Source organism: Antedon mediterranea, chromosome 2, assembly GCF_964355755.1.
Source record: "Antedon mediterranea chromosome 2, ecAntMedi1.1, whole genome shotgun sequence".
In the NCBI taxonomy this organism is placed as follows: domain Eukaryota; kingdom Metazoa; phylum Echinodermata; class Crinoidea; order Comatulida; family Antedonidae; genus Antedon; species Antedon mediterranea.
The window spans coordinates 39,964,937-39,989,139 of NC_092671.1; the positions used below are offsets into that span (position 1 = coordinate 39,964,937).

The 24,203-nt window shown below is 33.3% G+C and overlaps 1 protein-coding gene and 2 long non-coding RNA genes across 3 annotated transcripts in view; 1 reads left to right on the top strand and 2 right to left on the bottom strand.

Annotated features, from left to right (window-relative positions):
- The window catches only part of LOC140041106 (uncharacterized), a 38,579-nt gene extending 25,620 nt beyond the window's left edge, over positions 1 to 12,959 (bottom strand). The window contains exons 1-3 of the long non-coding RNA XR_011842815.1: positions 12,642 to 12,959; positions 11,470 to 11,548; positions 7,907 to 8,025 (exon numbers count right to left, since the gene is read on the bottom strand). This is a non-coding gene — a long non-coding RNA (uncharacterized lncRNA). The remainder of the gene's footprint in view (positions 1 to 7,906; positions 8,026 to 11,469; positions 11,549 to 12,641) is intronic.
- Positions 6,029 to 10,804, top strand: LOC140041107 (uncharacterized). The gene is made up of 3 exons (XR_011842816.1): positions 6,029 to 6,046; positions 9,260 to 9,387; positions 10,603 to 10,804. It is a non-coding gene; the product is annotated as an uncharacterized lncRNA (long non-coding RNA).
- A 1,174-nt stretch (positions 12,960 to 14,133) lies between the features above and the next one.
- The window catches only part of LOC140039463 (uncharacterized), a 32,785-nt gene continuing 22,715 nt past the window's right edge, over positions 14,134 to 24,203 (bottom strand). Inside the window, exons 9-11 of the mRNA XM_072085066.1 lie at positions 20,183 to 20,277; positions 15,793 to 15,862; positions 14,134 to 14,669 (exon numbers count right to left, since the gene is read on the bottom strand). Of these exons, the coding sequence (XP_071941167.1) occupies positions 14,439 to 14,669; positions 15,793 to 15,862; positions 20,183 to 20,277 (396 nt within the window). The 3' untranslated portion in view covers positions 14,134 to 14,438. The remainder of the gene's footprint in view (positions 14,670 to 15,792; positions 15,863 to 20,182; positions 20,278 to 24,203) is intronic.

The following is a 24,203-nucleotide window of genomic DNA, read 5'->3' on the forward strand; positions in this document are numbered from 1 at the left end:
CACACACTGCCTTAAATTGTGATAACATTATTTTGCGTGATATCACGTATTAAGTATTTCATAAAACTGGCCAGACTACTGTACTCATAAACAGGATGCGCACTTATGACTTTATTCAACACTTATTAAAATGAAATGACATTAACATTGTTTTTTCAACATGCAATGATGCTTTAAAACATAACGTCGTTTAGCGATACCATGACCACGTAGTTTATATTGATGTATTCCGGCCCAATAGCCTATGTATAATAAATGGCCTAGGCAATGCGCCTAGGCAATGCGCCTAGGAAAGAAAGAAAGATAAAGTCGGAAACAAAATAAATGGAACTTAATTTCATATTATTTAAGTCCTTCGTATGAAGAATTATCTTAACTAAAGTATATATTTCAATTGAGAATTGGACAATTTGATAAACTGCGCAGACACATTCTGTGTCCTATGCATAGACTCTTCATTTTAAGGTGGATACTAAAATGTTACTATATAGCTGTAATAACTTATTTCCTCTGAAGAGATAGTAATTTAATCGTTTAAAATTGATATTATCATCACATACTCCGGCACAACTCCAACAAACTTTACTGTACTCAATTTACAATTTACAATACTAAATGTATAATACTAAACGATACATTTCTCATATTAATAATAGGTTTTCTAAAATTAGGATATTTGACAAGTGACATTTCGTTACATGTATATCAGATTTCAATGATGAGAATCAATTTAGTCTGTAAAATGATTAGCAGCATCATAACAGACTTTGTAATCCATCATCATCGTCAGCCGAGTGTTGACATTTTAATTGCAGTCATTAATTCGTTCGATAGATATTTGAAAGAAATTAATCCCTTCTTCATCCATGCTGGACGTGTACCTAAACTTATCGAATGGAAGAGGAGGTGTAAAATACCTAGTACTAGTAGAGCAATTTTGGGGAGGTTTTTGTCAGCAGCATGGTAGAGTGCGATAGAGCGGGATCAGGGTTGTCAAAATACTGGTAGAACAATGGGAGGAGGTTGACTGGAGACAGGGTGTCAAAATACGCGTAGAAAAGGGGGAGGGGTTTACTACTAGAAAGAGGGGTGTCAAAATACGTGGGGATTTGTCCTATTATCCTATTATGTGAAAACGTTGCCTTACAACGCTAAAACCTTTACTAACACCACCAAATCTAGTGAAATACGTATGGGCAAGAAGTCTGTAGCATGTCCTCAAAGTGACATTACAGATCCGTAGAGCAGAACAACAGTAAACCGTAAAGCAATCACCGATAATATTCACAGAACTCGTTTAAAAGTTACAGGTAAACTTGACATCAATAATAAAATCACAGTTGAAGAGGAATTGCAACAGGTAAAAATATGAAGATATGAGACCTTTAGGAACGTGTATATGCTGATTTACGCCATCAAGCTAGGAGCTCATAAAAAACACGTCTACTCAGCACGGTGTCTCAATTATTGATGGGGTATTTCCCCATGTCCGGATCCTTTATGACGGCATCCCATTATCAATCTAGGTGACCATTCTGTTCTTACGCCACTAGAGTGACCAAGTCGTAGGTAAAAATTTAAGAAATAAATAAAAGAATACTTTTGCCAATTAGTTTGATGAAAATTACAATGTTGTATGTTGACTTATATCAGTAAACAAGGCCAATGAGACATTATTAACTGCGTTGGGGAAATGACGCTTAGGCGACCTATGTTTCATTAGTCTGAAGAGGGGATAATCAAATTAACTTCTTGGAACACAGGGGGACCAGATAGTAATCGTCTGCTGAGAATATAGTTAAACACGAAGCCAACAATATATATATAGTACATATATTAACATTGTTAAATTAATATATATTGTGTAATTAATTTTTGAAAAGTTAACAAGCCCACATCAATGTGCCGGTATGCTTAGGATATTACTTAATGAAATGAGGGCATCCTATTCAACTTCATCTTCGTTTGAAGAAAATAACTTCCAAAACGTATTGAGTAAATGTAAGGTAAAATAAAATATATTATAAGGCTTTCGGTCTGTCCGGGAAATTATTAGGAACCCCCGAAACTACTGTAGTCCTTAAAGTTCGGATGATTCATCATCGTGTCGTGATTGGTCAAATTGTCGGTGTTGCTTAAAGCTCGGTGCACACTGAACGCGAAATTCGCTGCTTCGCGTTCAGTGTGCAGCACCGGCCTTAACTCTGGTTTAAATGTTAAATTCACATTTTCATGAGGGGGGCCATTCAATTCTCCCCTGTGCACTACACCAAAATGCGCTATACTACACTAATACACTGTGAATAGTGTGTTTATTGCATCGATTTACCACTGATCTATCTATTAAGTCCTAAAGATTAATTGCATTCGTACGGTATTTATAGAATGCTTCTATTTTAAACTCTGTAAATCTCGCCTATAGCTCCCGCAATGCAACTGAATAATCCCACTTCATTATACAGCCGTAAAAACGGGTTAACAGACTAAAAGCGACATGCGTATTAAGAAAACCAGAGGAAAGAAAATGAATGGGGAGAAAGAGTCGCCGGCGGGAGGCAGGGGGAATTGTACAAATAAAATCATTGCTGATTTGTCACTTTGTATCACCTTATTCGATCATTTTGAATAAATATACAATGTTAGCTACACGGGTTCACGTTTTCTAAGTCAATATGTGACGTATTTAAGAATCCGAATTAAATTTTCTTGTAAATTTTTATAATAAGTGATATTTGTCAGCAAATGTCCTTAATACCTCATAATTTACATTCTTTATTTTCCTTTTAAATTATATTTATATTTTAAAAGGTTTCTGATTAAAATTGGTTTAAAAAAACTGTAATTGGAACATCAGACCAAGGGATTAAAATAATGATCACGTCATAAACCTATATATACACTTCATGATATAGGCCTACTGACCGCATTGCTATTTTACAAAAGATCTCTGGCCGCAGGCCGCAACACTGCACCCGCTCATTGCCCACCGCCTAAACTTACCACCCGACCGGACCCGCCGCATCCAGGTTTAAGTGAAAACACCACAGCAAGGCCTGGGGGATCACATTGTAAATCACCTGTATTATAACAAGTAATATTGTAACAGCCATATCGGATATGAAACTTGTCATATTTGAGTGATAAGATTTAAGTTTCGATTTTATCTTCCTGCTGCCATGTTTTAGCGGACAAAACTTTCATATTTTCACGATAAATATTGACTAGACAGAATAGCTGCTGCGAGTTATCAGACGACTGTTGTATTGTTATTTTTGATACACATTCGCCAGAGAGTTACTGTTTAGCATGTTCGATATACACACGGTTAACAAACATGGTTAGCTATAAAAGCGACCACATTAATTGTATTTAAATAACATCGGAAATGTTAAAAAGGAAGGTGTTACTGAAACCTGAAACTTACGTTATTACAATAATACCGTTTAGCATTGTATTTTGGCGACTCAGATCTACGGTTATGGAACAATCTTCCAGTGTCAATTCGGTCTGAAACCAACTTTGATAGCTTTAAGCGTAAACTAAATTTCAAGTTTATGGAACATAGTTTTGATGTACAGCGTTTTGATAATGATTTCATTCTAAGACCACTATATCAAATTTGTAATGTAATTGTATTATTTACAGATATGCCATCGAAGACAAACTGATTAAATTATAATATAGAATTGACTGATTTTTCCAATATTATTTTCTAAGCTTCAATAATCTTAAGAGAAGAGGTAATCTAATGATTTGGCTGTCTTGAATTATAGCTACGCAAGCACGTACGTTGGCAAATATGTGTGCCGTTGATTTCAATATCCAAATTACTGTGGAAATTGATACTTTATTAGAAAACAAAAGACAATCTTTTCACTTGTTGACGCATGCGCAACAACTCCTGAGTTCAATGCCAATCGAATTACGTCTAACTGGCTGAAATGTAATTCTTTTAAAAGCAGATTTGTGTGTAGATAATTGATTCACTTACGTTAAGTCATCTATTATAGTTTTACGCAAGCAACAGTTTGTTTTGGAAAATCTTTGAATTAAGTTTGAAACACGTGGTTTTAATTCGGCGACTTCTGAACAAGCGTCAACTTTCAGTTCTTATAATCAATGCCAGTACATGATGCAAGTGTTATTATGGCCGTGTAGTGCACCCATTGGTTGTCACTGAACAAAAGACGCGTACGTACGACGGGGCGCACGATCGATCGGGCGCACGACCGGGCATACGGCTGGACATACGACTGGGCGTAAGACGTGAAATATAATACTGTATAATGAAAGTTATTCTTCCTGAATTGTGAATTTGATTGACCACCGAATGATTATAAAACACTTCTAATGTGCACATTAGGAAGTTGCAAAACGGAAGGTGTGTGTGCAACGACGTATATGAACAACGCAAGCCAGTTGACCTATCACAAACGACAGTTCGGATGATTCATCGCGTTGTGATTGGTGGTCAAATTACTTGCGATGCGCTTATGTCCTTGCATTGCGTCCAAGAGGGAATCAAGCTGAACAACTGATGAGAAACGAACCACCGCCGCACAACAAACGAAAACACAATATTTGTTTGATTCGGTTTTAACTCCTGTATGAATCTATTACTTGTATGTTGGCTTCCCAACATACAAGTTTTCAATTGGATTTTTGTTTCCAATTGATAGATACTTTCTTGGGTTTTTTTTTACCTCTTTCATTTTTGATATAACTGAATCATCTTTTTTTCATACATTATGATTTACTGTATTATATCTCTAAAAAAAATATTTATATATAAAATATCAGAAATTATAATGTTTTACTCAAATATGAATATGAAAGAAATAAATGATTATTTGATTGATTGATTGATTGATTGATGATTATTGAAAGCTTAGTTGACTCAACCAATAAACATTGTCGAGCACATAAAGTGCATCGCCTCAATAAAAAATTAAATTAATAATAAACTGAATACCAGAAAACACTAAGCCTATTTAATTAATGTAAATGTAAAGTTAACGGATCTACGTTGGTTTTTATATATGTATCATTTTACAATAGCAATTTATGTATAGGCATATTGGCGACAGATTTGATATTCAGATATAATCCGTCACCAAGTATCATTGCATCGTATTATTGTTTCTATTAGATTACGCGTGCGCACAAAGCGTTTACGAATTGTCAGTGCCTGATTTCGTGCTGTGTATTATTGTAAAGTCAGATGTAATTGGTTGAAAGTTTGATTACGCGCATTCCGTAGTTAACGTGTTGCCAGGTAACAATACGCGGTACTTGAGAACGCGGTACCACAAGAAAAATAATATTTACCTTTGTTTTAGAGGCTTTTAACGTATGCGGTTTGGTTTGTACATTCAATACTTTAGCGTTTACTATATTCAAGTGTGACCTGCGCTCGACGTAAACGTAGTTACACTGCGGTAGTGGGAAAACATTGTTTGTCTTCTCCAGTACTACTTACTATTGTGAGACAGTGTTTAAAAAGCTTTTGACTGACACATATTAAGTATAGTATGGTAGAGTGGTGTTGGAAGAACAGTGTAAATAAACAGGCTGTTTGCACAGGCATATTGTGGTAACACACGTAGCCCTCGTGGCGTTTTAATATCTTTAGGTTTGCCACACGTTCTGTGACGGAATAGCGTCTCCGATGTCACACACGGTTTTCTCAAGTCGTAAAAAAACAAATACCAAATTACAAGCAAATAATTGAAGTGGATGAGTTTTATAATTCTTTGCCTAGAGTATTGCTACCCACGCGTATGCTAAAAAGCATAACGTTCGAAAAATAACAAAGAATGAAAAATGAATGATGATTGCGGTAAAGAACAGAAAGCGAAAGTTGCCGTTTTTAGGGCACATACCGTTTCATCTGATCAGTTTTCGTTGTCGATAAAATTGTCACGTTTGAAATCTGCTGATGTCGAAAATATGAGTTGAGATGGATGGACGATAATCCCTTTTTAGACCCATTGTTGTTTAGAAAGTCGGTTTGACGGGTGAATATTTGACTCAGAAGGTGCAAAAGGTAAATATAGGTCCGATACTTGCAATCTTTCCTCAATTCGAGTGGTTGAGTGGTGACGACGTACAGGTAACTGTAACGGCGGTCATTTGATGGACAAATACCCCAAGTATCTATCGGCGGTCACTCGATTGACCCAACACCCCAAGTATCTATCGGCGGTTAATCGATTGACCAATACCCCAAGTATGTATCAATGGTCAGTCGATTGACCTATACCCCAAGTATCTATCGGCGGTCAATCGATTGACCAATACCCCAAGTATGTATCGATGGTCAGTCGATTGACCTATACCCCAAGTATCTATCGATGGTCAGTCGATTGACCAATACCCCAAGTATCTATCGGCGGTCACTCGATTGACCCAACACCCCAAGTATCTATCGGCGGTTAATCGATTGACCAATACCCCAAGTATGTATCAATGGTCAGTCGATTGACCTATACTCCAAGTATCTATCGGCGGTCAATCGATTGACCTATACCCAAAGTATGTATCGATGGTCAGTCGATTGACCTATACCCCAAGTATCTATCGGCGGTCAATTGATTGATACCGCCGGTATTACCGATTTGACAGTAGGCCTACATTTTAAATTTTATATTATTTTAAAATGATTTTACTTTAAGATAACATATGTTTTTAACGAAATATATAAAATATAACAAACAAAACCTCCACTCATCATGTGTTTGGATGTAGCAAGCGTTTTGTCGATAATCTGGGTTAACACTGACGTGACAGGTATGAGTGTTTGCCGATGAAAACAGCTTTTGTTTTATACATTTAGCTAATGACAACGTAATATGGTTTCCTACCCACTTCACTGAACTTAAGACGATTTTCAAACTAAATAGTTCAGACCATAAAATAGAGTATAGATGAGAATGCGAATAGTTAATATTTATTATAACTCCTTTGACGTTCCATAGACAAGATATGAAAGTTCACAATCATGCGCAAGTTTAAAAGATGATTTATGTATTTATACGGAGCAGATAAATTACCTACGCGCACATCCAGGGAAGCGTAAACTTTTTAAAGGCATGAATTAAAACTAAAAATGTCAAATACTGTTAATTGGTCGTCAAATAACATGAAATGAATTAATATTAAACCAATATTGGTAGATTCGATAAGGCAACTGATATTGGCTGTACGCGTGGGCGACTTCTTTACCAATAATATTTAAATTACAATTTAAAGTTCAGTAAATGTCAAATGTACATCGGCAATATACGCAACAATAAAGGATTTAAGAAATAAACAGCAATTACTGGCACGCGAAAATAACAACACGAACTTGATGGAGCTATCATTCATTTTAACACATCAATAATAATTCAATTTGAAGTTGAAGTTCTATTGTTAGATAAATACAGTATGTGCACGAAATTCAAAAATATTGACAGATAGATTACCAACAAAATAATTTGAATTAGTTATACTAAAAACAACTTGTTCCCAGTCAGTACTGTACCTAACTAAAATTACCGGCATAGTTCTAATAGAACTTATGAAGCGAAGCGTTGTTTCCACAGAGACGCAACACAAGGGCGTACGCGCAACGCAGACAGTTGACCAATGACAAGCCACTGTTCGAATAGTCCATTGTGATTGGTCAAATAATTTGCGTTGCGTCGATATGGAAACCAAGCTTAAAACAATTATATCCAATGAGAACAAAGCAAAATGTGAATTGAATGACTACGATATAGCAACCGATATATGTATGTCAATATGTCATACGTTATTAGAAAAACAAATTTTAATTAAGAAAAAAACAGAATTCTATTAAAATTGATTACAGTATGATACAATATTAAAATGTCAAACGAATTAATAAACGTAAAACACTTACAGCAAACGCCCCCAGAAAACATTGCGACGACGGCAACATGTCATCTTGCATTCATGTCAGATTAAGTTCAACTCAGCCTTAACGTCGTCGTCTCAAAGTTTTTATTCGTTCAAAAGTTTCTATAATGAAAGCAAAATAAAAACTGCCGTATATCAACAATTCTAACTGAAATTTTTAAAATAATAATAAAAATGTCATGTAAAAGTATTTGTCCGGAGAACCCCCCTCGATTGTTCCCTTCAAACTGAAATTATTGGCTGTAAGCTTACACGCGGAAGATGTGTTTTGGACATCAAGAAATACAAATAGTTGCGTGTTATGACTTGTACAAATAAACATCTCAAGTCAAGTTAGTTGATGTTTTGTAAATTAGCCAAGTCGCTATTTAAAGTAGAATTTACAAAGCATGTATATTTAAGGTATCTGGGTCGTCGTCATTGCGTGTGCCATGAAGCAAAACAATCATTACAAGACGACGTGCCGACGACTGACAAAATTGGCGAGAAACATCTACTACTACATTAAAGGAACTGTTTCACATTAATTACAAACTAACATCATAGATTATCGATTGTGATTGGTTCGGGATCGCGTACTGATGGGCAAATAATGAGTATGTTACAATGATGATGTATGTATACAACATAGCCTATAGCTTAAATATAATGCTGAAATTATCACATTTTTGAATAAATATAACAAGAGTTAAGCTTAAATTAACCAAAACCAACTCATACAAATAAGTATATGATTAATATTAACAGATATCAGACTAAAGTACATTGCTTAATCCTGATAAATTTAAATGTTGTTCAACTAAAGAGGTCAATAAAACGACATGAAACACAGAAAGGACTACGACCTATATGAAGATTCATTTTGATTGAACAAGTAATCAAAATCAATTATCAAAGCTTATTTAACTATGAAAGATGTTTTGACCACAATTCGGTATCAGTGAGAGACATACTACAGAAGGTCTATATATTACATTGGTTTCTGTTGAAAAAAATAATGACAGAGAGACGGATATGAATTTCTCTAGTGGATTATAACAGCGTTTGACATATCCGTTGATATCTATACCACTTAATAATACAGAGATTCTAAACTCCCATTATTGATAAAATTAGATCTGAAATATATGTTGACAGCGAGTTACACTTGAATGAATTGTTGACACTATCAGTACTGTACTAAACGACATTAAAGGGAAGCTTCCTTGGAGAGAATATACACAAGATGGGCGTCTAAATCATGCCGGATCCACCCCCACGGGGAATTTAAAATCCTTAGAGAGGCGGATATCGGTGCAACACATTTGGAAATGACCCTTCATTTCATGTTTTTTAGGACAATAACCTATATCAATTCAAATAATGAACGTGATGACATGTTATTCTACGGATACATTGAGAATAATTGCACGAGTTCAGGACTGGTCGTCAGAGGAAGGGGCTAAGATCGAAGGTCAAGACAAGGTAGGGGATAACATCTTGTCACGTATACCATGGCCTACCAGTCACCCCAGGCCTAAAAAAAGTATTGATGTTACTAACTGAGGCTAACAACTGGACATTTTTGGTAAAACCAAACCAAAGTTTATCAATTTGGAGGAGTGGAGAGGGAGACACATCCATTGATATTTAATTATACTGGGCAACCTCTTCACAGTCAAAGACTGGTCTTCCAGCGGCTGTGATGTACTAAGTACACCAGGGTAACCCCCTACTCGTCTTCCAGCGGCTGTGATGTACTAAGTACACCAGGGTAACCCCTTACTCGTCTTCCAGCGACTGTGATGTACTAAGTACACCAGGGTAACCCCATACTCGTCTTCCAGCGGCTGTGATGTACTAGTACACTAGGGTAACCACCTACTCGTCTTCCAGCGGCTGTGATGTACTAAGTACACCAGGGTAACCCCTACTCGTCTTCCAGCGGCTGTGATGTACTAAGTACACCAGGGTAACCCCCTACTCGTCTTCCAGTGGCTGTGATGTACTAGTACACCAGGGTAACCCCTACTCGTCTTCCAGCGGCTGTGATGTACTAGTACACCAGGGTAACCCCCTACTCGTCTTCCAGTGGCTGTGATGTACTAGTACACCAGGGTAACCCCCTACTCGTCTTCCAGTGGCTGTGATGTACTAGTACACCAGGGTAACCCCCTACTCGTCTTCCAGTGGCTGTGATGTACTAAGTACACCAGGGTAACCCCCTACTCGTCTTCCAGCGGCTGTGATGTACTAGTACACCAGGGTAACCCCCTACTCGTCTTCCAGCGGCTGTGATGTACTAGTACACCAGGGTAACCCCCTACTCGTCTTCCAGCGGCTGTGATGTACTAGTACACCAGGGTAACCCCCTACTCGTCTCGAAAGATGTACTGGGTTCTTGTGTACATTTGAGAAACACAACACATATTTAATAACTTGTACAGCGTACAAGTAATGGTACATTGAAGAAAAAAATAAATAAATAAATGTAATTGAAGAAACGACCAAAGGGGCGATGTACACGATTGATGTCGAGTAGTTGACATCGAGGGGAAGGAGATTACATTGAAACATGCAGGTATATTAAAACAAGTGTTACAGTGCAAGACGACTGCTGTTGCGTCACAGCATGTCACTGAATGTCATTACATAAAAAATATAATGGTCTATTTATATATTCAATTTCATTGGTAACAGTCTGATAAAGTTCGTTAAACTGCAAAGGCAGCTATGTATGTGGTGGCATGGGTATCTGGTGACATGAAAGGAGGAGGATTGGTCATTTCAAGATACAAGATACAAGATACAAGAAAACTTTATTCATCCCAACTTGGGAAATTGTGTTGCTGTCTAATAACAATGCCGTATTTAAAAGAGAAATGATAGGCCTAATACATAAGTGTGATAATAATAACAACAATAAAAGTGTATCGTAATAAGGTTGAGTCTCGGTCATCTATTTCTATAGTAGGCCTAAAAGCTTGGTTCCCACTCGATATGTACGCAACGTAACGCAACGAAGGCAAATTCCCTTTCAATAATTGTGTTTGCCCATGCATGAGCGCGTGAAATCAAAACAGCGATAATTTTAGCACTTTTGGGTCGTCGGTTCCCACTTGTGATTACACAATACAGCACTTTGCGTCATTACGTCGCGTTCTAGTTGTAACCACGCTTTAAAGATTGGTTTCCAACGCAAGTGATACCAAGCGACAGTGACAGTTCGGATGATCCATTGCAATTGGTGATTGGTCGAACGTTCTGCTACGTCATTACGCTGCGTCCAAAAAGTATGGATCAATCACTGCTACGGATTTGGACTCTAAATATTAGAGTTTATTAACGTTTTGTAAACTAATGTTTATTAAGTACATACTGCCTCTTTTGATGCTCAATCATTTTTTTTTTTATGTTCCACATTATAAGCAATAAATATTAAAACACCAAGTAAATCATATTAAAACCTAATAATACATGTGATTTATAAGCTTGACTGGTAGTCGTGCATATTAATGAATGTGCAATAAATAAAAAGTATAATATTGCAAGCATAAAGATACTCACTATTATCTTCAACTGCTGTGTGGTGTCACCACACCTCAAAACAACTCCACTCCCTGCAGTAAATTATATAAGTTGCCACCTGTTGTGAAATAAAAATGTAAAAAAAAAAGTGAAATACTGTATTTTAATATCATAAACACTAAGTGACCTATCCATATATGGTACCTGAATTAGCTGAGAAAAATAAAATACCATATTACAATATATAATATCATAGAACACAAATATGGTAGCTGAAATAGTAGCGACAAAAAAATAAAATATTGTATTACAATATATATAAACACATATATGTACCTGAATTAGCTGAGCCAAAAAAAAAAATAATAATACTATATTACAATATATATAAACACATATCCATATAGGCCTATGGTAGCTGAATTAGCAAAAAAATAAATTGATACACTACTAGCAGAGAAGAGATTTCTAAACGTGACTGATATGTCGTTCTCATTATGGAAAAGTTCTATCAGAATTCAAATCAACATATTAATGATAATTCATTTTTGGTTAATCCTTGTTTTTTTCGTCTACCTGTCGGGAATACTTCGTCACGAATGACGTCACAGGTTATTTGTGTGACGTCAATTTCGAATGCAAAAACAAGTAAGGATTAACCTGAAAATTAATTTATCATTATATTGGTATATCTATATATCTATATAGAGACATTGAGACATTCAAACATTAATTTTGCCAGAGACATTCACATATTAACAATTATTTACACTTGAAGCTTTTGTCTTTGTTTTAAATTTCCTGCTTTATAAGCAACCATTCCTGCTTTGTACCCCATAGCTTTTGGAGGCGTGCCTTTATAACTATGCCTTTTGTTTGTTAACATCTTTGATTGGCTGATTTGTTTTATTATGTAATTTTGTGACTTATATATGTTATCCTTTGTTACAATTCTCTTCACCTGATTGATGGGCTATACCCGAAACATGTCGTTAAAATAAATCTATATTGAGGCAGTTTTAACTTATTTGATCTTGATTTTTTTTCTATATCCTGCCTATGCAGCTCTTTGATTTATATATATATCTATCTATCTTCATTGTTCTTGTAACATACCAATTTATAATTTGATGAACTAAACTTGAACTAAACTTGAAAAGGAGTTCAAATTTTTACTAAATGGCCAAAACTTGTTTGTTTATGGCACTAACCATTGAGTTTTTTATCTCTAGAAGCACAAGTTGATATCCATGACTGACTTCCCCTCTTTAGTAGACAGATTATCCTGAAGCTTGAGTCTTCGACAATCCTTGACTATATTCCCATCAACTCCAAACAAATTATGTATCTCAATCATATACTGATTAAACGAGACAATCGTTATAAAACTTTTAAAAATCAAAAAATGTGCAGGGCCTAAGCTGATTATATATCCAAGATGAATACAAGAAATTATTAAATTAATCAATCAATCAATCAATTGATCTATATGATTAAAACTCAACCAGTTCTTCAACTAAAATCCATTCCAATTTTGTCTGCATCTTGGTAGAGGTGTTTTGGTTGGTTTGGGTCGTTTTGGAATGTTTAGTCAATAGATCAATATATTATTAGTAACATTATTCAATCAGTTAATCAATCAATCGATATCAATACATCAATCAATTAGAAATCAATATCAATCATTGTGTATCAATAAAAAGTGCAGCAGTAGTTATTATTCAAGTTTAAAATAAGAAAGACATAATACATGATTTATTTGTCTAAAATGTTAATAATTATAGTATGTTAACATCCTTAATATACAATAATAAATAGTTATTGCCACATAAATTATTCTACACCTATTTTGGTAGAAATACAGCCGCCTCATTGCCTTTACTACTTTAAACCTTCTAGTCATAACTCACAGTTGTTTTTAATGGAATTCAATAGCTCATTTTTTTGTAAAATTCAGCTAGATAAAATAAATATTGTTAATACTTTAATACTTAATCAGTGTTCTTCTGATTCAGAAATCAATCCAGCAAATCCTAGGCAACACGTATCTAACTAAATACAACAATTAAAAATATATTGTAATTTGTTGATCTAGTAGACAAAATATAACTTCTGATTAGCCGTTTATAAACCAAGTCTAATGTGAGTTACAAACCTGGCACTAGATCAAGATTGAACCCCGGACCTTGGGATTGGAAGGCAAGCATGCTAACCATCAAACTACAGCTCCACTTCAATGGCTATGTTCAGCCGAATGTATCAGACAAGTGCTTATTTTATGTTATATTTTCTTACACTATTTTAAATACCAGTTGGAAGGATTATAACATTGGATTTGGAAGAACACTGCTTAATATTTGTTAAATTAGTTAGTAATAATAAAATTATAAGAAAATGTTGCACTGCTAGTGACATTAGTATTTTGACTCATTCATTTCTAATACTGTTTGTAATGAAATAGATAGTGAGATGTTTTATTGTTAATTAACATAGCAAGGTTGTGTGATAGACAGGAATGTGCTATTTTTAATGTAAGTCATCACATTTCATGTTCCTTTTATGGACATGAACATACTGATATAACATTTATACTCCTAATTAAATTACTTTCATTAGAAATGTTCATATAAAAATAAATATTTGGAAATACACTATATGTATTATTAAAACATATAGAAATAAAGTTATTTTATTGTGTTGTAATTATGAATTAATTATGAATTTAAAAATGAGTAAAATAATCTTAAAATATAAACTATTTACAGTTTTTAAATTAAATAAATCTTGTATTTATATATAAGCTGCATCATAATTTGGTATAATCTAATATTAATCTCATATTAATCTAACAATAATCTCATACTAATCTCATATTAATCCTTATTTATCCCTAACTGTATTAAAGGGATTATTAATAACAATTTTTTAAAATAAAATTAATCTTGTATTTATATAAGCATAATTTGGTATAATATAATAATAATCTAATATTAATCTCATATTAATCCTTATTTATCCCTAACTGTATTGAAGGGATTACTTATAACAGAGGAATGCATTAAAAGAAACAGCGGTAGATATGTAAGAAAATCTAGAATATCAAGCGCCTCCAAGTGGCCGAGTTTAGTTTGGACTTCATCTTGGTGTTCCTGACTGACGCCACCCGCCTTCAACTCAATCATTAAACGATCCAATGAGAGCTGATTGGTTGATTCATCTACGTTCCATAAAAACAACTCCTTAAAATAAAAAAATAGTTATAATAGTCAAATTATCCTTGGTTTCTTATTTTATTTAATGTATTGATTGTTGTTTATATACATATTTTCTTGTAATCTAGGGTTGAAACCAAATAAAAATTAAATTACAAGTACTGGTCAAAATAAGTTACAATAAAGGACTTATAAATAAGGATTTCCCTATTTATTTTATTAAAAATGTATTTGCTAAAGCCCCTAAGAACAAAATCCTTCATAAAAAGCTAGCTAAGAATCATGTATGTATTTCATCCCTACAGAGATTCTCAATTATATGTTTGTGTTTTATCTAAAAATTATTAGAAGTCAAATCATAATATGACAATAGTGTAGCTAACAAAAGAAAAAAGTTTTAAAATCAAAATAAGTCAAATAAATACAACAATTAAACAATTTAAATGTTTAAAATTAGTTTTTGCTTCCAAACTTGACAAGTCAGAATCAACCTTTTTATTAAGAACTTTGGTTGTAGGAACGTTTTTAAATTGAAAGTTAAAAAAACATTTTGCACCTTAAAATGTTTCCAAACTTGACCTTTACCCCATAGAGATTAAAATTCAATTTCAATTTTCAGTTTATAATTTAAACATAAAACAGACAAGCTAAAAACATTGAAATCATTTAAATTTTTCATTTTAATTCAAATGAAAAACATTAAAATGTCTTTATTTGAATTTTAAACAACATAATTACATTTCCGATTAAATTACTCAACTTTATCTTAATAGCAACTGAAAAAAAAAACATGATTGCCAACATGCAATAGTGACTCCCTAAAAGAGGAGTGGTGTGTGATTATGTACTCAGATATGACAGTGGCTAACATCCCCCTGGGCCAATCATACTAAGTCTGCTGACTTGGCTCTTTTGAACTGTCATGTCAATCAAACCAAGTTCTAATGAAACTAGGAAGTCAGAAGAAAACATTAGATGAAATACATTATTTTTATACTTAAGTTGGCTTTTTTTTAAAGCTAGATCAATTTTAAGCATCTAGTTGACTAAGTATAAAAACATAACAATTTGGGATGTATGTAGAGCTCTCTTTTTGTTTACCTTAGCTCTTTTGGACTTTAAAAAGTGCGATGTATGTTTTATTGTTTACCTTAGCTCGAAACATTTTCATATCAAGCATCTTAAAATCCATTCTCATAATAAAGTTCTTCATCCAATTGCTGAAAACAAGGTAAAGAAAATCATGAATGCAGTAAAGTTAAATTAATACCAAATAGACAATCATTGAAACAAAGATTAATGTAAAATACAATATCAAGATTAACGGAATGAAATGAAAATTTAAAACTAAAAATTTATTGGAAACTTATTTTTTAAGCTTACAACTATGATGGTTTTTAACTAAACTTGGTATATTGAATTGTTTCTATATGTTGTATATTTAATGATTTTAAACTAAACTGGTTGGCATTCTTTAAAAATTTCATTTTGTAGAGCCTCTTGACTGTTATTTTTGTTATTTAACATTCAGTTTAGGCTCATTAATCTACTTTTTTTTTTCTTGTAAGTTAAAAATAAAATGATGTGTATATATCAATGGTGTCTTCGTACATCCTTGAGGGCAGCAAACACAATATGTTTAGGAGTAGATTAATTAAGTATCATGTCAAAACCTATAACAAATATTCTAGTACTCATTCAAAATAAGATGAACATAAACACAGCTGATTTTTAAATATGAAAGTTTTTCTTATATTATAATAATTTCTATGTAATGGGACTATAAATGAATATGAAAGAAGATGGCAAAACAGAGAATGCTACCATATTATAATAATTTCTATGTAATGGGACTATAAATGAATATGAAAGAAGATGGCAAAACAGAGAATGCTACCAGTAATTTAATATTGTAATATTAAAATAAGTTAGAATAACATTACATATCACTATCTTAAAGTGAAACAGTTGTAATCAATTATAGATTAGTATCGTGACAAACTTAAGTTAAGGCATCTAAAATTAGTAGCTGGAATAGCAGTCTTAAAAACTTTTAATCGGAAAACGTTTAATTTTTTAAAGAAAACGGGAAATATAGCAATTAAGAATGCTATAAGGTTAATGTATTAGATAACTATTGGACAGTTATGTTGGTAAAGGAGACTATTGGACTGTGAAAGTTTGTTTATAATGAGTCAGTGAGTACCAGGAGGATGTTTATGAAGTATAAAGACATGTTCTATGTGAGTATAAATGTGTTTTTTGTAGCATATCGTGTATTACATCGATCAATATTGACAAATATTTTAAGCTTGTCATTTTTTGTAACCATAAAGTTTACAGAATGATTACTTATGCTTTTCTCTAAACCTTGATTCTGCTTGTTTGGCAATCTTAAAAAATTAAATGGAAAAAATACATCTTTCACATTTATATGAACATTATATATCCAATCTGCAGAAACTAATGTTTCCATCTTATTAGATCTCGTCAGTGCAGCTCAGTTTTTAAAAATATATATATATATATGTATAAACCGTTTATACAATCATTTAATATAATACAATTTGTTATAGTTTTAGAAACTTGTCATTTCTAATACGTTTTAAACTGTCTCAATTAAAATTATATTAATAACACTACATATTAATAAACATAATGAGTTTAATGTGTGAACACATTATCTGAATGTGATATTTCCACATTATCCATTATGAATTAAATTGATAAAATACACATTGATATTTGAATTAATTTAAATTAATCATGACATAACAAATTGTATTTAAATTAAACGTCTCTAAATTATTAGTTACATTTGTTTTTCAAGCGATTTAAAGTTGTTTTAAAGTTGAAATGTGTGCTAAGATTTAAACACCAGAGGGACTACATAGAGTGAATTAGTCATCCCATAGCAGACGTATAAATTACACTGACATGGTAAAACTTTACTAAGATAGAAAAAAATGCATCGGTACTTTTAGATAACGGTAAGAAATGTTGTCCAAAATGTTGTATCATGTTATCCGTCATAGGTGAGTGGACACGGTGGCGACACCATTTATGTGGTTCATGACATCGTGGCAAACGGAGATAGCAAGTCTGCCAATATGAGTAGGCGGGTGATGTATGTCATGTCATGTCATGTTTCTACATTTCACAATTTATTTAATGTGGTTTTGAAGTCAGATATAAGAACAAACCACAAATAATCTTTAAAAAGGTTAATAACGTAATAACATTAATAATGTGATTTGTTTGTTCCTTATGCTAAGACTTTCTCATCAGCTCAACTAATTTGTAAAGCAATTTTAGCTTTAAGTAATTATATTATTGTCCTTATTATAATGCTTATTATTTAGGCATTTGTTCTTTGTATGCAATCATTCTGTATTTGTATGTTAATCCTCCTGTTATTGGTGATTTTTTTTTTTTTGCTGTTGATTTGGGTTTCGAAATAAAATAAAAATAAATAAAACAAACATTGCATTGATTTAAAAAAAAAAAATATTTTAATTTACTTTATTTTGGTCAAGTGTAAATTCTTGTGTAAAATTGGGCAAACACTTTGCTTCTCTCTAAAATGCTGTTGTATTTAAAATTGTGACATATTTTGGCCAACAATCTAACTGCTGATCACTCTTATTTTGCACTTTATCTGCCAATTAAATGCAATATTGACATTATTCACAGGAGATTATATTCTATTGAGAAATAAACTCTTGAGCATTATTCAAAATTATGTTTTATTTCAATGTTTTTGCAAATGAATTGAGTAAGAACTTTTTTTAGATTTCTTTAAAAAATGTTATTATTTTTTTAATTTTTTTAAATATTTTTTTTTTATTTTTTATTTTCAATTATTTTTTTCTTTTATTATTTTAATTTTTTTTAATTTCTTTTTTTAAATGTTTTATTATTATTTTTAAAATTTTATTATTATTTTTTTTTAATGCAATAGAAGAGAATGATAAAGGTAAACAAAAGTAAACATTATCACACTAATTTCAATTTATGATTCACAATAACCAAATTAGAAATTATAAGTACACATCTATTAATATTACATAAAAAAAAAGTTAAATAGACAAAAAAAATTTCTACTTGAAAAAAAAAACTGTCCGTTGGAAATGTAAGTACTTGAATATTGCAGTATAATATGACCTGTGGCATTCTATTAACTACAATAGTAAGAAAGTCTGCTATTGCAATTCTGTTAATAATTTAACCATATTACATTGTACTGGAATGCTGTTAACAACTGATTCCTTTTATTATATAGAAATCCTAAGGGAAATTTTTGACAAAATGACAATGCTGTGGGTATCTGGATCTCAATAGAGATACAAAATAAATGAGCAAAGAGCTAAATCAAAACGATAAATAAAACAGCCAGAAAAATTATTTTATAGATATAATGTGTATCAGGTTTTAACAATATAGTATACAGTACAGTTTAGCTTGGCAATGGCTACATGTAATAATATAATGGCTTATAACTACAAAGCTACATAGGCCTACAGTTAATTGTTCCACTTTTTCTAAACCATGGCTAAACTTAACACTATACTTTAATAATAGGTTCGGATATAACAAATATCTACTGTACCTAGATTTATATTAATTACAAAAATAACTTTATAAAATACAATGCTATATATTTTACACATTAAAACAAATGCCTGAATAATGCAAACAAATTAGATATATTAATGAAGAATGACGTATTCTCCAGGGAATTAGATGTGTGTATTAGAGCGTTAGAAGTAAGTAACACTATAGTAACAGTACTAGGCAGCCTTAGGATAAATCTACTGCAACTTCACAAGAACTTGGCATGCTAAGCCCTCAAGACCCAATGAAAGTTGGACTACAAAACTGATGTGTTGTGTCCAGAGGGGAAGGAAAACTGATTAACAAGTACAAGGAAATTAACTTGTTGACTGTATACGCAGGTAAACTTGATATCCGCTTTGAAGTGCCATTTATTGTTCATACAGCCAGACGCCATTCATCCTCGGGCTTGCCTCGCAACAGTTTTTTTAAACATTTAATTCTCTTGTTAATGTCAAATCGACAGAAGAAAAAACACATGTAAATTGATCTTACAAGCTTAAATGACAGTTGATTTAAAATAAAGGCAGATTATTAGTATATGTTTTATAGTTTTATAATTCAGTTCTTGACAAAAAAAATTGCTATGAATAAGTTCAAAGACACCAGATCTAAGTACTGTAGCATCTGTGACCACCTGTATGATATTTATAATTACTTCATCCTAATGAAAATTCGACCCCAAAAGGTTGAAAAATGAATCACACAGAATCACACTCATTGTTCCTCTAAGAACAAACATCAAATTATGAATCACAACTTTAGGCCCCTTCTATGATTCATAAAAAAGTAGAGCTAGACCCAGGCATAAGTATAACCCTGTTAATGTCAACAGACTCACTCATACAGTCTCATTTCCTAGTGAACTTTCAACGATTCCCGCAAGAAGCCTGGGCCCGACTCCCCAAAGAGATCAATATACTCACTCAATAGATGAAATCTTCTGTGTAAGTGAAGCAACCACAGAAAACAGTTTAAAGTCTGCACCATTCAGTACGGAGTAGCCTGCTAGTTCTAAAACCTTAAAGTAGAGAAAACAAAAAATGAGAGAAAATGGACAGTTAATTCATATTTTTAAAATAAAGCAAATTTTAAGCGTACTTTGAATTATGTATACCCCAACAAAAGATTGTATCTTGAGAAAAAAAATTATTTTGAATGTATTGTGAAGTTCATTTTATATACTGTATTCTTCAAATATAAATCAAAATTAAAATTCTATCAATATAAATTTATTTTATTAACAAACCCTGTTTCGGACATAGCCTATGATAGGCTATGATAGCCTATGATAGCCTATCACTGTAGACCTAGGTACATATGATACAGAACATATCACACTGTAGACCTAGGTACATATGATACAGAACATATCACACTGTAGACCTAGGTACATATGATACAGAACATATCACACTGTAGACCTAGGTACATATGATACAGAACATATCACACTGTAGACCTAGGTACATATGATACAGAACATATCACACTGTATACCTAGGTACATATGATACAGAACATATCACACTGTAGACCTAGGTACATATGATACAGAACAAATCACACTGTAGACCTAGGTACATATGATACAGAACATATCACACTGTAGACCTAGGTACATATGATACAGAACATATCACACTGTAGACCTAGGTACATATGATACAGAACAAATCACACTGTAGACCTAGGTACATATGATACAGAACATATCACACTGTAGACCTAGGTACATATGATACAGAACAAATCACACTGTAGACCTAGGTACATATGATACAGAACATATCACACTGTAGACCTAGGTACATATGCAACAGAACAAATCACACTGTAGACCTAGGTACATATGATACAGAACAAATCACACTGTAGACCTAGGTACATATGATACAGAACATATCAAACTGTAGACCTAGGTACATATGATACAGAACATATCACACTGTAGACCTAGGTACATATGATACAGAACAAATCACACTGTAGACCTAGGTACATATGATACAGAACAAATCACACTGTAGACCTAGGTACATATGATACAGAACAAATCACACTGTAGACCTAGGTACATATGATACAGAACATATCACACTGTAGACCTAGGTACATATGATACAGAACAAATCACACTGTAGACCTAGGTACATATGATACAGAACATATCACACTGTAGACCTAGGTACATATGATACAGAACAAATCACACTGTAGACCTAGGTACATATGATACAGAACAAATCACACTGTAGACCTAGGTACATATGATACAGAACAAATCACACTGTAGACCTAGGTACATATGATACAGAACAAATCACACTGTAGACCTAGGTACATATGATACAGAACAAATCACACTGTAGACCTAGGTACATATGATACAGAACATATCACACTGTAGACCTAGGTACATATGATACAGAACAAATCACACTGTAGACCTAGGTACATATGATACAGAACAAATCACACTGTAGACCTAGGTACATATGATACAGAACATATCACACTGTAGACCTAGGTACATATGATACAGAACATATCACACTGTAGACCTAGGTACATATGATACAGAACAAATCACACTGTAGACCTAGGTACATATGATACAGAACAAATCACACTGTAGACCTAGGTACATATGATACAGAACATATCACACTGTAGACCTAGGTACATATGATACAGAACAAATCACACTGTAGACCTAGGTACATATGATACAGAACATATCACACTGTAGACCTAGGTACATATGATACAGAACAAATCACACTGTAGACCTAGGTACATATGATACAGAACATATCACACTGTAGACCTAGGTACATATGATACAGAACATATCACACTGTAGACCTAGGTACATATGATACAGAACATATCACACTGTAGACCTAGGTACATATGATACAGAACATATCACACTGTAGACCTAGGTACATATGCAACAGAACAAATCACACTGTAGACCTAGGTACATATGATACAGAACATATCACACTGTAGACCTAGGTACATATGATACAGAACAAATCACACTGTAGACCTAGGTACATATGATACAGAACATATCACACTGTAGACCTAGGTACATATGATACAGAACAAATCACACTGTAGACCTAGGTACATATGATACAGAACAAATCACACTGTAGACCTAGGTACATATGATACAGAACAAATCACACTGTAGACCTAGGTACATATGATACAGAACAAATCACACTGTAGACCTAGGTACATATGATACAGAACAAATCACACTGTAGACCTAGGTACATATGATACAGAACAAATCACACTGTAGACCTAGGTACATATGATACAGAACAAATCACACTGTAGACCTAGGTACATATGATACAGAACAAATCACACTGTAGACCTAGGTACATATGATACAGAACATATCACACTGTAGACCTAGGTACATATGATACAGAACAAATCACACTGTAGACCTAGGTACATATGATACAGAACATATCACACTGTAGACCTAGGTACATATGATACAGAACATATCACACTGTAGACCTAGGTACATATGATACAGAACAAATCACACTGTAGACCTAGGTACATATGATACAGAACATATCACACTGTAGACCTAGGTACATATGATACAGAACATATCACACTGTAGACCTAGGTACATATGATACAGAACAAATCACACTGTAGACCTAGGTACATATGATACAGAACAAATCACACTGTAGACCTAGGTACATATGATACAGAACAAATCACACTGTAGACCTAGGTACATATGATACAGAACATATCACACTGTAGACCTAGGTACATATGATACAGAACAAATCACACTGTAGACCTAGGTACATATGATACAGAACAAATCACACTGTAGACCTAGGTACATATGATACAGAACAAATCACACTGTAGACCTAGGTACATATGATACAGAACATATCACACTGTAGACCTAGGTACATATGATACAGAACAAATCACACTGTAGACCTAGGTACATATGATACAGAACATATCACACTGTAGACCTAGGTACATATGATACAGAACATATCATACTGTAGACCTAGGTACATATGATACAGAACATATCACACTGTAGACCTAGGTACATATGATACAGAACAAATCACACTTTAGACCTAGGTACATATGATACAGAACATATCACACTGTAGACCTAGGTACATATGATACAGAACATATCACACTGTAGACCTAGGTACATATGATACAGAACAAATCACACTGTAGACCTAGGTACATATGATACAGAACATATCACACTGTAGACCTAGGTACATATGATACAGAACATATCACACTGTAGACCTAGGTACATATGATACAGAACAAATCACACTGTAGACCTAGGTACATATGATACAGAACATATCACACTGTAGACCTAGGTACATATGATACAGAACATATCATACTGTAGACCTAGGTACATATGATACAGAACATATCACACTGTAGACCTAGGTACATATGATACAGAACAAATCACACTGTAGACCTAGGTACATATGATACAGAACATATCACACTGTAGACCTAGGTACATATGATACAGAACAAATCACACTGTAGACCTAGGTACATATGATACAGAACATATCACACTGTAGACCTAGGTACATATGATACAGAACATATCACACTGTAGACCTAGGTACATATGATACAGAACAAATCACACTGTAGACCTAGGTACATATGATACAGAACAAATCACACTGTAGACCTAGGTACATATGATACAGAACATATCACACTGTAGACCTAGGTACATATGATACAGAACATATCACACTGTAGACCTAGGTACATATGATACAGAACAAATCACACTGTAGACCTAGGTACATATGATACAGAACATATCACACTGTAGACCTAGGTACATATGATACAGAACATATC